The sequence below is a fragment of the Camelus bactrianus genome, chromosome 23, assembly GCF_048773025.1.
Source record: "Camelus bactrianus isolate YW-2024 breed Bactrian camel chromosome 23, ASM4877302v1, whole genome shotgun sequence".
Classification (NCBI taxonomy): Eukaryota; Metazoa; Chordata; class Mammalia; order Artiodactyla; family Camelidae; genus Camelus; species Camelus bactrianus.
Window position 1 is genome coordinate 21,709,417 of NC_133561.1, and position 14,565 is coordinate 21,723,981.

The 14,565-nt window shown below is 37.7% G+C and overlaps 1 protein-coding gene across 11 annotated transcripts in view; it reads left to right on the forward strand.

Moving 5' to 3' along the window:
* Nucleotides 1-14,565, forward strand: part of RGS7 (regulator of G protein signaling 7) — a 243,181-nt gene that overhangs the window by 206,750 nt on the left and 21,866 nt on the right. For all 11 annotated transcript variants that reach the window (XM_074351782.1, XM_074351784.1, XM_074351783.1 and 8 more), the window contains 5 exons: nucleotides 1,833-1,907; nucleotides 9,175-9,273; nucleotides 10,456-10,517; nucleotides 11,504-11,614; nucleotides 12,860-12,985. In XM_074351782.1, coding sequence (XP_074207883.1) covers nucleotides 1,833-1,907; nucleotides 9,175-9,273; nucleotides 10,456-10,517; nucleotides 11,504-11,614; nucleotides 12,860-12,985 — 473 coding nt within the window. The remainder of the gene's footprint in view (nucleotides 1-1,832; nucleotides 1,908-9,174; nucleotides 9,274-10,455; nucleotides 10,518-11,503; nucleotides 11,615-12,859; nucleotides 12,986-14,565) is intronic.

Below are 14,565 nucleotides of genomic sequence, written 5' to 3' on the forward strand. Positions count from 1 at the left end.
TCCCCAGCCCAGTGCAACCACTGATTGCTTTCCTGTCCCCATAGTTATGCCTTTTCCAGAATGTCATATAGCTGGAATCATACACTATGTAGCCTTTTCAGATTGGCTTCTGTCACTAAGTAATGTGTATTTCAGTTTTGTCCATGTCTTTTTGTATTTAATAGCTCATTTCTTTTTAGTGCTAAATAATATTTCATTGCGTATCTGTGCTACAGTTTATTTATCCATTCACCTAGTGAAGGACATCTTGATTACTTCCAGGTTTTGGTAACTATAAACAAAGCCTCTGTAAATATCCATGTGCAGGTGTTTGTGAGGATCTAACTTTGCAAACCTTTTGGATAAATACTAAGGAATATAATTGCTGGATCATATGATATGAGTATATTTAGCTTATAAGAAACCACCAAACTATCTTTCAAAGTGGCTGTACCATTTTACATTCCCACCAGCAATAAATGAGAGTTCCGGTTGCTCCACATTCTCTTCAGCATCTGGTATTGCCAGTGTTTTGGGTTTTGGTCTTTCTATTAGATGTGTAAGTGTGTTTCATTTTTGTTTTAATTTGGAATTTCCTAATGACACGTGATGTGAAGCATCTTTTTATATGCTTATTTGTCATCTGTATATCTTCATCAGTGAGATATCTGTTCAGATATTTTACCCATTTTTTAATCGAGTTGTTCATTTTCTTATCATGGAGTTTTAAGAGTTCTCTGTATATTTTAGATAACAATCCTTTATACAGAAGGTCTTTTGCAAATACTTTTTCCCAGTCTGTGACTTATATTCTAAATCTCTTGACAATGTCTTTCACAGAGCAGAAGTTTTTACTTTTAATGAAGTTCAACTTATCAATTTATTTCTTTCATGGATTATGCCTTTGCTGTTGTATCTAAAAAGTTATCACCAAACTCAGTGTCACCTAGATTTTCTCCTATGTTATCTTCTAGGAGTTTTATAGCTTAGCCTTTTACATTTGGGTCCACTTTTGTGAAGGACAAAAAGCTTGAGTGAGTTTTTAAAAATCTAAAATCATACTAAGTCACTTTCCTGTTTAAAATCCTCCGATGACTTTCACTTATGTTTAGAATTGAACCAAAATTTTTACCATGGTCTATAATTTCCACGTAACCTGACAACTTTCCACGACTCCAGGCTGTTGTGGTACCTTTCCCCTCCTCTGTCACAGTAGCCTTCCTCTTGCCTTTTGAGGTGGGGAGTTCGTTCATGACATACAATGAGGTAGGATTACTTAATTAAGAATCTATAGCCAGCAAATAAGGTTGAGTAGGAAACAAATGAGTAAATATTATAGAAGAGAATGAATGGAAGGAATTCTAGGGTAATTGCCTCAAATGACTTCTTTTAGTTTGTGTGCAGCATTTAGTAAGTGGATGGGTGAGCAAGGCTGAAAGGAACAGAAGCTAAATCAATTGTTAACTGCCCTGGAACAGAAAGAAAAGCTTAAAAATAATATCCTGAGGTTGAACACTTTGAAATCTGTAATGACCTTGTATAAGGGTAAGGGATCGTTTTAATTGAGCTATAATACATTGCAAATTGCATTTTTTAGAACTTGTACCGTGTTACAGAAGGACAAATCGTTTTCAATAATGTACCCTACTGGTATCTGAAGGCTCTTGAACTTGAGGAGTGGAAGTGCGATGCGTTTTATCAGTGGCCGCTGCTGGGAGAAGCCGCGGGGCCGTCTGCAGAGGGCTGCCAGGGCTTGTGTCATCACAGCCCTTGCTCAGGTTCTGGAGCGTGAGTGCCCTGGTCAGAAACTTTACACCCAAAGATTCCTTTGTCTCCCTGTTTTCCATTTCTAGCCTGGATGTGTAAATACCACTGAAGTGGACATTAAGAAGTCATCCAGAATGAGAAATCCACACAAAACACGAAAGGTAAAATCAGTATTTGTTATGTTGATCTTGGTAATGAGCTGTACTGTTTAGAAGATGTCCCCTACCAAAAAAAAAAATTTCTTTTCTTCTATTTCATGGAGTACCGTATAGTATCTTCCCTGCTCTTCCTTGTTCTTGGCTAGAAGAAAATCTGAAAGTTCAAGCCCTCGGCTTCTGTCAGTTCCTCTTTCCCTGGAAAACAGCCCCCATCCTGATTCTCAAGCATGCCAAGTTCCCAAGGTGTAGGGGTGGTTGTGACAGGAAAAAGATGCTGAGAGAAGAGCCATCAGCTGAAAAAGGCGTCTCTTTGAGAGCCCAGGAAATGAAGAAAAGTAGATGGAGATTATCTGAAAAAAAAAAAAAAAGTTAACATGCATGAAAGAAGGGCATTGTTAGAGAAAAATCTAAAAAAAAAAAAAAAAGACATCATCGTGAAGATGTTTAATTACAGACATTGCATGAGGACCACATTTAACATCAGAATTTTGTGACACAACTCTGGGATAGTGGTTATAGGTCTGAGATCTCTTATGTGAGGAAGTATGTAACAAAAACAGTGCTATTCTGAATTCAGGGACATCAAATATAATCTTTTGAAAACATAGCAGGAATATCTATTGGTTTTTTTTAAAGTAACACATACATGTAGAAAGCATTTTTATTCATTCCATAAAAAGTGCTTGATGCACGTAAGAATGTCCAGCCTATAGCAGTCACTCTGAGGACACACACAGCCTAAGGTCAGTGCCACTGGATAAAAGCACCCCACAAGGTCGAGACTTCCATGGCGTTTTGCTCATGCACCATTTTCCAGGGTATGCGTCCCTGCAGTAGGACTTTTTATTTGTAGTCTTATTTCTTAATATCTTTTTCATCCATCTCTAGAAACATAAACATTACGTTCAAAGGCCCCAACATGGTCCAAGTATCTTTTCTTTTAAAAAAGTTTACCTTGATGTTAGAATAAAGAAGCCACAGGAAAAGTGCCACAAAACCCATTCAGATGAGGGGCTTTAAAGCTTTTGCCCCTAGGATATCTTGGAGAAAAAAGAGGCAAAGCCAGACCAAAGCAAGCCTGTTGGCCCCTCTCTCTCATGATCCACCCTCCTCACTCCTTTTCATCCTCTGCTCACAGCGTGGCCTGAGTGCACCAGGGACTAGTCTTTGTGGAACCAAATTCAGAAATGCAATCAGCTCTCCCAAAAGTGCATTAAGCCACTTCTCACTCCTTTCTGAATTCTGAAGAGTTCATATTGCCTCATTTTGTGTTACCACCAACTGAGATACGGTCTGATTCGGAAAAACAAAGTGTACGGATTAATGGGTAGAACTTAAATGTAACAAAACAATCATTTACGCTCTCTTTTTAGCCCTATACTCAGTGATGCTGTCTTACCAAACAGCATCGCTGATTTTGAAAACGTGGAAAGCATTCGTCTGCAGGATTCCTCTTCACGTACCATCAGCCCTCGTTTAATGGTAGAAAACCATGAGTCACGGCAAAGTGAAATGTTGTAAAGAGACGGAACCAGGGAGCTCAGCTCTGTTTGTCTAGGTTGCAGCCTAACTTCCTGTGACTCAGTAACAGTAGGATCGCAGAGCCTAACGGCAGAGCCATACAGCGCTAAAATTACTAGAGAAAGACAGATGTCCTGCAGAATGAAAACTGCATGCAGACCCTTGTTTTCAACAACTGGAGAAGAGTGATTTTTCTCACCTTCTGTTCAATGTAGATTCCCATAGTGAGAAGTGTTGAATTTGCTAGAATCTTCCCCAAGAATGTGACTTTACATAAAAGTTTATAGGACTCTAAACCACGTACTGGTTTGTCTTTTAGAATTATCTTTATTTATTACTATTACTTTAGCTCCTGTTTGGCTAGGAGCTGGAATGATCCATTCACTCAGCAGACTTAACAAGTCTGTACTTAAAGCCAGTTGTGTACCGGTCTGGAGGTACTCAATGATAAACAGACCAAGCCCTGCTCCCGTAACTCATGGTCTAATGAGAGTGCACATTTTGAGCCAGCAAACAAATGTGTGTTTGCATGTGTGTGTGTATATATATATTTACATAATTCTCTTAAGTGTTATATACTAGTCTACTCTGGCTACTGTAACAAAATACCGCAGCCTGGGGAGCTTAAACAATAGGAATTAATTTTCTTACGGTTCTGGAGGCTGGAAGTCCAAGATCAAGATGCTGGCAAATTTGGTTCCTGGTGAGAGCTCTCTTCCTGGCTTGCAGACAGCTGCCTTCTTGCTGTGTCCTCCCATGGCAGAGAGAGAGCTCTGGTGTTCCTTCCTTTTCTTATGAGGACACCAGCTCTCTAGGATTAGAATTCCACCCTATGACCTCAGTTAACTTTTATACCTCCTAATAGACCTCCCCATCTCCAAATACAGCCACAATGGGGGTTAGGGCTGCAGCATATGAAATTTGGAGGGACGCGTCTCAGTCCATAACATGTTATCAACGGAATTTAAATGGTTCATGATTCTGAATTGCCACGCCATTTTATTCATGAATAACTTGACAGCAGGCAGCAAGCTCTTCCACCAAACTCCAGAGATTTCACAGTTCTGTCCCTGTGGAGCAAGCAGTTCTGTGAGAGTCTAGACAGAAATGGCAGAGGCCAGCCTACCAACTCTGGAAACTGCCTTGCCTTCTGCTAACTGGGCTGTGTCCTTTACTCCTTCCCTTAGCTGTGTGATCACCCTCTGTCTTGTTCTGCTGCTAATAAGGAAGTGGAACCCCTGGACTGGGCTTGACCTTTGAAAACAGATACTTCCCTTATTGAAGACAGCTACTGTTTCATTCTTTGGGATTCAGCTGTGCTAATATTTCTTGTGATTATATGTCATAGAATAAAGGACACCTATATGTCATATATAGGTCAAGAATAAAAGCCCAAGTGAGTGACTCCCTAAAGCAATGATTTAGCATAGGTACTTAAAGAATATCAGGGTTTGAGATGTTATATTTTATTGTTGAATTTCAAATATGTCTGTCAAATATGTGAAAGGCAAACTTAGATGTATATCTGACTTGAAATATTTAAAGTATATTTGGGATTAACCAATGTTTAAATCTTTCTTTTAATTTTAACATAGTTTACCTAAAATAACATGAAATAGGTAATATGTATTTTCTCAAGTTTCTGTGAAGGAACGATAATGCCACGTAACCAGAAAGAAATCAGCCTGTTCGAGGCAAATTTTAAGGGGCTCTGTGTGCCTGAGTTTCTTCAGTCTGATTCTAAAATTTTAACTATAATAGGTCAGGCTGTATAATTATAATTAGCCAGGGTTCTCTGCAGAAACAGAACCAAAAGAACGGAGATCTGTAGATCTCTAGAGAGAGAGAGAGAGAGAGAGATTTATTTGAAGGAATCGGTTCACAGGATTGTAGAGTGGCAAGTCCAAAATCTGACAAGGCAGACCAGCCGGTTAGAGTACCAGGGAAGAACTGCCATCTGCTAGCAGAATTTCCTCTTGCTTGGAGGAGCTAAGTTTTTTTGTTCTATTCAGATCTTCGGCTGATTGGATGAGGCCCACCCACATTATGGAAGATAATCTACTCAGAGTCCACTGATTTAAGCTTTAACCTAATCCAAAAAGTATCGTCACAGAAGCAGCCAGAATAATGTCTGATCAAATATCTGAGCATCATGGTTCAGCCAGATTGACATATCAAATCATCATCACAGGATGGATCCTTCTGTGGGACAATAGCCAGGGGGGATCCTAGAAGGATATAAAACCTAAGGAAAGTGACAAAAGCACTTTGCACATGTGACTGCACCCACACTTTGGATTGCTTCCTGTAACTCTAGAACCCGTATTTCAAAACAACACTAAGTTGTTTAGTGTCTCATTATCATTCTTTCCTCTGTCACCTCCTTCTGGCACTTAAGAGTTTAGTTAATATTTTAGCGAATAATATGTTAGCTAAAGTGCACATCCTGAAAGAAGAATTGCCACATCCAGGATTAAATGTCTAGTTTCCCTGCTAAGAATGCAGTGGTTATGGCTGTCCGTACGTGAATAGGTTGGTATTTCCTCACTTCCATATGCAAAACGGGGACATTTAAATGTTAACGTGTTACATTACAGAATAAGCTTGTCTTCAGGTAGCACAGAAGTTTGAGTAAGAAGTACAATAAATTTGCTAGTAAGTGAAACTTCTGCTCAAAATAGAAAAAAGAGGGAAATATTATAAAACCTTGGGAGCAGGCAGGGCAGAGTTTAGCCCTGGATGTTACTGGATGCATTGGTAGACCTCTCTCTCATTCTTCTCAGCTCTCACTCTGCACTGGCTTCCTCCACAGGGCATCAGACTTGGACACAGTCCATTCTTCAGTTGAGCTGAGCATCCAAAGGAAAGAGAAATATTCCTTCCGCCCTTTAAAAAGTTAGAAAAATCCCAGCGATTGCCCTCCACATAGAAAGGCTCTCTGCCCCTCTTCTTGACAAAAAAAAAAAAAAAGTAGAGGAGAGAATTTTCTTTGATCTCGAAAAGGGATATCACAGTGAACATATTTATGTAGAAATCAAATCTGTTTCATTTAATGAATAACCTATTTGGTATTCATTTGGAGGGTACTACATACGAAAAGTGCTGATCCAGACACCCCGGGGAGTAAAAGGACGTTAATCAAGTCAAAGCATCTTGATTTCATAATTATCTTCACTATTAAAACTCAAAATGGATCAAAATTAGTTACTTTGACTTTCCCCCACCTGCAAATATTAAGGCATTGAGACAATTTTATTTTTCTTTCTCTCTTGCCCTACCTCTATTCCACCCACCTTATGCCAAGATTTTACTATATTTCCTTTTTCTAAGAAATGCAAATCCTTTTACATTGCAAATGATCTTCATGACTTGTATGCCAAAATAGGATCGATTTTCTTGCCTCCTTTGTCCATTAACTAAACCCTGAACATAAAATTGCATTATTCATGGCTATTTCCACACTAGCCAAGAATCAAGGTTAAAAGCAAGCACTGGTCCCCAGAAAATGAATGGTCCCTTGAATGATGAGAGGACTCCTGATGTTTACTTGCATGTAGGACAAAAAAAGCAACTCATCTGTAACCTCAGAGCCAGTAGCCAGGCTGCTGGAAGACTGCTTGAAATGACACCTCCCACTGGTTTAAGTCTAATATGGAACTTCATGAAGATCATTTGAAATGCATGCATATTGAAATAATCATAGAAATGTAGAGACAGAAGGTAACTTGTGGACCATTTTACTTCTATGACAACATAAACTATGGTATTTTTCTAGAAATCTTTTTAATTATCTTTAATCTTAACCAAAAAACATACTATTAGAACTGCCAGCTGTCTTGTCCTAAAAGCATTTTTTACATGAACTATAGATTCTTACTAAAGAATTTTAAGTAAGTAAGCCAAGGTAAGCAAGAATGGAAAGTTCAAGCCTTACAAAGTCTTTTTATTTTCTTTACCAAAAGTTAAAGTGGTAAGAACTGAAAAAATAACAGACGTTGGAAAATACAATTATTGCATCCTTGGTGATCTTTCACTTGCCTAATTTTTTAATATCAATCTCAACTATTATGTCAGAGTTCAGAGGGTTGTGTTATTTTATCAACTTCAAATACAAGTAAAATACTCGTGGCTCATGCAGGGCTTTTCTGTTTCTTCAGTGGAAACTAAGTCTCCTTGAACTCCAGGCACTATGTTCTTATTACTCTTTTCTTTCCTGATACTTGTCACAGTTTTACTCACATGTTTATTTGGGGATTGTTTGTGTAACCATTAGGTTATGAGTTCCAATGAAGGAGGAAGCATACCTATCTTTGTCTGCTTCTCTCTCCCTAATGCTTAGCATTATATCCAGCAGATAGTACGTGTTCAGTAAATGCTGAGTGACTGAAGGAAGGAGAGAAAAAGAGAAAAATCCAGCCAGTCTGGTTCAGTCCTATTAATAATTCACAGAATATGTGCTACTCCTTGGGTTGAAATGGATACCCAGTAACAAGAATTGAATTCTAAGAGGTTGGGGCTATGGCAGAAGAGGGGAGATTGAAGGACCAACCAAAGGTAGTCTGAAAACCAAGTCAAGTTCTGTTAAATATGGGCTAAGAGCAAAATAATGGGGAGTCACAAGGAAAAAGGGCTCAGGAATAGAGTCAAGAGGTTAACATTGAGAAGAGGTAGAGTCCAAGTAAAAACAGGTCAATAAAAAAAAAAAACGCATTTGAATTTAGAGACATTGGTAAGGTTGGTGATGGGCCTGAAAACTGGCTCAGTTAAGCAACTACCTCTTCTGACTTCAATGATCTCTTTCCACTATTTGGTAACTAATTCTGCGGGGCTCTAGCAGTTTTATCATGTCTTCGTTCTTCATCCTCGGGTCCAAAGAGAAAGTGGTCAGTAGCTAACATTAAATTATTTATTTTAAAGTAATAATACTTTGATATTAAAGAAAAAGTAATTTGGCCTCTCCCTTGAGTTGACATGTGAGATGTCTCACCTTCAGTTGGGGATGAATGTTTGTCCCCAGATTCTTATTCATACTAAGCGATGGGTCTTTCTCAAAAATAGCATTCCTACATAGTAGATTTGACCTTTTGACAAAGTAGTAAAGGAGCCCTGGGACATTGAGAATCCCAGAATGTGTGAGACCTCTGGGGTCACAGGTATTTGCAAATGGCACCCAGTGGAATCAAAGGGCAAGACTAGTGTTATGAGGGAAGTAACGCGGTGTTGCGACGGGAAAGTAGGAGCATGATGGAGGGTCTTTGCTCATCATCAGAGGCCAGATCAGCAATGGAATTCTTAACCTAGTCTCTCTCCTTAGTACTCCAGTCCTTTCCTAGGTAAAGCTCAGAGTATTTTTTTCCTTTTTTGGTGTATTACATTTTTATTCTATACTATCTCCCCCTCTCTTTCACTCTGAAATCAGTACTTACTAGATATTATGTGGTGTTGTTATTCCCCAACTTATTACTTTCAGCTTAACCCCACTTTTTATCACACTTACCTAGTTCTTTCCATGTAATCAATTATCCTGTCAGTTACTAATCTAACCACATATTTTTTCCAAATCTCTGTGCTTCTGTTTATATGGCATTTATGATAGCAATGCCTTTTGAATTTTGATAAGAAGCTTAATCCAATATGCAGCAACGTTTTGAGTTACCTTAATGAATATATAACATTAAACTACTTTTAGAAACTCTGTGACTATAAATGGTATTTTGTCCTAATATATTTCTTTTTTATTTTAATACAGTCTGTCTATGGTTTACAAAATGATATTAGAAGTCACAGCCCTACCCACACACCCACACCGGAAACTAAACCTCCAACAGAAGATGAGTTACAACAGCAGGTGGGTCAGCCTTACAACTTACAGAGTAGCAAGTATGAAGACCAAATGGTGAATGTTAATAGCAGGTATTTTTTAAAGTGGTTTGTATGATTGACTATTTCCTATAGATTTGCAGTTAAAAGGTAATTTTTAAGATATGTAGTCACTTGAAAATGTATCAATATATGGAGGTAGTTTTCAAAACGTTTCACTCTTTAATTCCCCAAATCCTTTTTCCTCTAACCAGTTTTTAAAAGTCATACGCACTGATTCATAAGCGCCTCAATCATGAGGAATTTTGTACTCCAGAACTCTGTCTTAAAGAACGTGAAGACACGAGGTTGGTGACATTAGATAATGAGTCTTCCACCTCCAATCGTGTGACATGATATTCGCAAAAGAGTGCTTAATCTTGTTTCTGCAGTGCTGATCTCTATAAGCTTTTGAATTTTTCCCTTATTAGCACTGATGAGCTGTCATGGTATGTACTGCTTCTTGTTTCACCCACTGATCAATAGCTTTGGCCCCAAGTAATATTTCAAAGTAAACACCAAGTGTCTCTTATGTCAAATGATAGTTAAACCTCTTGGTTAGTTAAGTCATAGGACTTTTTCCCCTTTTGCATCTTTTCCCCTAATGTTTTAATGGACCATGGTTTGTTAGTTGTGGAATACATACTTCTTCTAGTGTATTTATAATCACCATGAAGGAAAAGTAGTGATTATGTCTGTATGAGAATTTGTCCAGAAATGTAGATGACACATATCGTTGATGCTTTGTTGGGTTAGTATTATGAAGTAGTTTGTTTTGCAGTTCTAGTAACAAATAACAAAAACATTTATTTTTTGAATTTAATGTTTGAGGGAGAAATGCAATTCTGATTTGATTACTCACCTTGAATAAATGCTTAAAATTTCTATATAACACTTTTTAAATAAAGTTACATTTTGTTAAGCGGGCAGAGTGTTCAAATTCATTGCTGTTCTGAAGCAATATTGGTTATAAATTTTTTTGTTAACTCTTTGAAAGCCCTCATGTTTGCTTTTTGGACAGACTTTGAAATTGTACTGACTGAAAACATATTCTTGTTTAGAATTTCCCAGAGAATTTCCCATATTCTTGTTTAGAATTTAGAGTTGAAAATCGTGAGAATGTCACTACTTATGTAACTACTTCTTTAACGCTTTTTTTTTTTTTTTTCAGATAAAATATTGGCAAATACAGTTAGACAGACATCGGTTAAAAATGTCAAAAGTTGCTGATAGGTAAGTATTTCAAGATGCCCGTATAAATTTTAAAAATTTCAGATGACCATTAAATGTGTTCAAAAATGGTAAGAGAACTGGAGGCAGGAGAGTTGATAGAAATAATTGGAACCCTATAAGAAATATTTCTTTCTTTTTCCTTTTGAACATGGAATACTTTCAAAAAGCTCTTTTATTGTAATTTAAATAACAGAATGATCATTATCATTATCTTAAGTCCCTGGAGGTCCAATCTTCAGGCAACCAGAATCAAATACAGAAGATAATTCCAAGGAGTTGAATCTTTTCACTCCTGCTGAGAAAGGAAATTTTCGATTTGGCAACTTTGAAGCTCTCTGTAAATTCACCTTAACATTCGCATTGCTTGGTGATTTTATGACTTCGGCATTTGAATTAAAGTCGGATTTTATCTATTTTCCTTTTCTTCATTTAAATCTATTCTTCAGGCATTTATGTGCTTCACTTTGGGACGTTGCCAAATCCTACCTCTCCAGCTTTTTTTCTCTCCTCTCTCCCGTTTTTCTTTCATTAAATACAGATTTTTTTCAAAAATTTGTTGTCAGTCATTCCCCTTTTATCTAATTCCTGTAAATATTTTTGACAAAAATTTCATTTAAACCTCTTCTCCAAGTCTAACTAAAATCAGATCAACTGTGGGTGGGCTTGTTGACCAAGGATTGGAACTGGCCCTTAGCACGGCCTTCTACACACTGACCTCTTCCATTTTGTGTCATTTTAATGGAGGGATATTGACTCATATTGGGCATGGGGAGAGATGGATTCCTTAGCCACATTTGTCTGCCAAGAAGCACAAGAAGGTATTCATACATGAAAGTTACTGAAACGTGAAAACTGCCATTGGATTTCATTCTATAAGCAAGCAGGGACTCCTTGGCCAGACATTTTTATATTGTGTCCCTTACAAAGATCGGATATAACCTCAGCCAGAAAACTAAGGAAAATGACAATATTTTTTTTTCTCTCAGTCTGCTGAGTTACACGGAACAGTACGTAGAATATGACCCATTTCTTGTACCACCTGACCCTTCTAACCCATGGTTGTCTGATGATACTACCTTCTGGGAACTTGAAGCAAGGTAAGTGATGCTTTCTCTTCCTTCCAAATATTTCACTTATTTCAGGATTTGAGTAAAATAGGAAGAATCCTATAGCGGACTAATCGTAAAGATAATTTTGCCCTGTGTCTACATTACTCCATGATATAAAGTTCTTGTTCAGGGTTAAGTTTTTTGAACTTAGTTGTTTGCATTTATATTAAGATTTGCATTTCCAGAAAGACTGGCACAAAATTAGAGGTGCAAAGGGTTTTAGGATAGACTCTTCAGAGTTAGAATCTTTAGTTCTTAAAATTTAGTGCATTGTTTTTAGCTTCTTTGAAAACCCACATAGCCACAAATGTCCATCTGTTCAAGTAAAGTGAATGCTAGATTCATACTTTCTTAAGCCCAGTACAAGTATGCCTTTATAAATTCAGTTTTAAACAAAATGAGTCCACTGTAAACACTCTTAAGAGAAACTGACAAGAGACTGACTTCTTAAGAGAACCAAGCACAATTTAAGACTCCTTGGTTTTCTTTCATTGTCTATATATGGCAAGAATTATATTATGAGTCTTGACAGAGTCATAGAAAGGTCACTGCATACCCCTTTACAGAGTGAAGATTCAGTATTCTGTAGCACTTTTCTAGATTGCATTTATGGACCGTTTCTTTTTTATGTCCATCCAGTGGTTCTTAAATGCTTGACGAGCGCAGAACTCTTTACCCATAAGTTCCAGATTTTATAGATATGGAGTTTGGAACCCCAAAATGTTGTGACTCAGCCAGGACTAAGTCACACATTTAATCAACAACAGAGTCGTAAACCAGGATTTAAGCCTTTTGGTTCTCAATGCATTTTCTTCCCGTACAACCTGCCATGAGACTGCATTGTATACTAGTTAAGAAATTGAACTCTGGGGTCAGAATGTCTGGAATATTACCTGTTTGACATTGGCAAGTTGTAACCCCCTTTGCACCTCAATTTTTCCATCTATAAAATAAGAATTAAAATAGTACCTCTCTTATAAAGTTGCTGGAAAAAAATCTAAAAGAGAGAATCCATCTCTTGGCATCTAATGCTAAATAAACGTTAGACTTTATCATTAATGCCTAAGTTTCATCGCACCATAATTTCATGCAACGCCATCTGAGATTTTTTTCAGAAAAATATATTAAAGATGGGAACTTCAAAGCATATATGATTTTGCGGGGAAATATAATAGCAAAAGATAGAATTTGTAAGGAAAGGAGTATGTATGGCTTTGTTTATATCTTCTATAGCAAAGAACCAAGCCAGCAGAGAGTGAAACGATGGGGCTTTGGCATGGATGAAGCATTGAAAGACCCAGTTGGGAGAGAACAGTTCCTTAAATTTCTAGAGTCAGAATTCAGCTCAGAAAACTTAAGGTAAGTCATGTTGTTTGAATCTTATACTATAAGCAAGAAAGACCTACCCGTGATGAGTGGTTATTCTGCACTTAATAGACCAGTTACTATCCCACCGACATCGTGATGATGATTTGAACCCACTGAATTTCGGCCTCTTGATGGAGGAAGGAAAGATAACAAGGCAAAGCTCTTTGTCCAACATTATCACTTCCTCATCATGGTTTCTTTTACGCTGTCTCCTGATCTTTTAACTTTGTAAATCTGATGCATTGAAATGGACTCCTTAAAGAAGTGTAATACTTACTAGCGTTTGGCAAAGTGGAGAATGATTAATAATATTTATGCAGTTAAATTAAAATATCACTTATTTATCAATATTGGTCTTCTTTGTATATTGCATCTCAAGGAAGATGTAGAAAAAGAGATTGGGTGCCTGTATCAAATAACTGGAAACAAAACTACGGAGGCAGCTCGTTTACTTGGCACACTTAATATAGCCTCAGAGCAGCTGAGAGCGGCACCACCTTGAGCTGTTAGTGCGCGCGGGAGGGGCGCGCGTCCCACCATCTGTTGTAAACATCCTTCTTACGTAGTTTTGAAGTTTTTCTAACCTAAGAAGTCACCTGGAAATTGAATTTTTTACTATGAGACATTGGAATAGATTTTAATGGCTCTCAGATTCCTGAAGTGAGTGGTAACTTTCCACTACATAAAATGGTTTTTCCACAAGCTCTTTCCTTTATTATTCTCTTGAAACATAACACCCGAATTTACTTTCCCATGACTTACGCAGTTCTGTGAAATTCATTTACAGAAAGGTGTCAGCATTCATTTATTTTCACTGGAACTAAGCAGTGCCAGGCACTGTCACATTCTTCTTAGGGGATTTAGCAGATACCAATACCAAACCGTTCAGAAATATGTAGAATTCTGATGGATGTCCCAAGGATTAAGCAGTATAACCACAGACAGAATCTGAAGGAATTTAATTATATATGCATGCCTGTCGTGGATAGTTGGGGTGTAACTTCTATTCTCTTTCAAGTCTACGAGAGCCCTTGTTGACAGGGCTTTCGCAAGGTCTACAGTTGCTAAGGATTTTTATTGGACCTACTAAATAACATTTGCTATCCTGAGATCACATCCTTAATTACTGAGTACAAGAATGCATAAAAATAAAGCAGAGATAAAGTCTATTTTTAACCTTTTAGTGGATCTGGTTTCCTCTAATTCTAAGTGTTTTAAACAATGCTGGCATCACGAGTATCGTGATGAAGAAAGAAATAAGCAATGCCTCACCTGTATCACCCAACCGAACAGAAGTCTTTCCCGAGCTTATGAAAGGTACAGCCTAGTGGTGAATACAGGGAAGAAAACAGGTGATGACGCCGAATGATGGATGTTAGATCAGAGACATGCAGAAGGATGGCAAACCCAGCGGTGAAGATCAGCAAAGGCATCCTGAAGGAAATACCTTCTAAACTGAGACCTGGATGACAAGGAGGTTACCAGGCAAAAACAGAAGAGGGAAGAAGCTTTGAGGCCAAAGGAACAGCATGTGCAAACTCTGTTTCATAAATGAATTGAATCACTGCTGT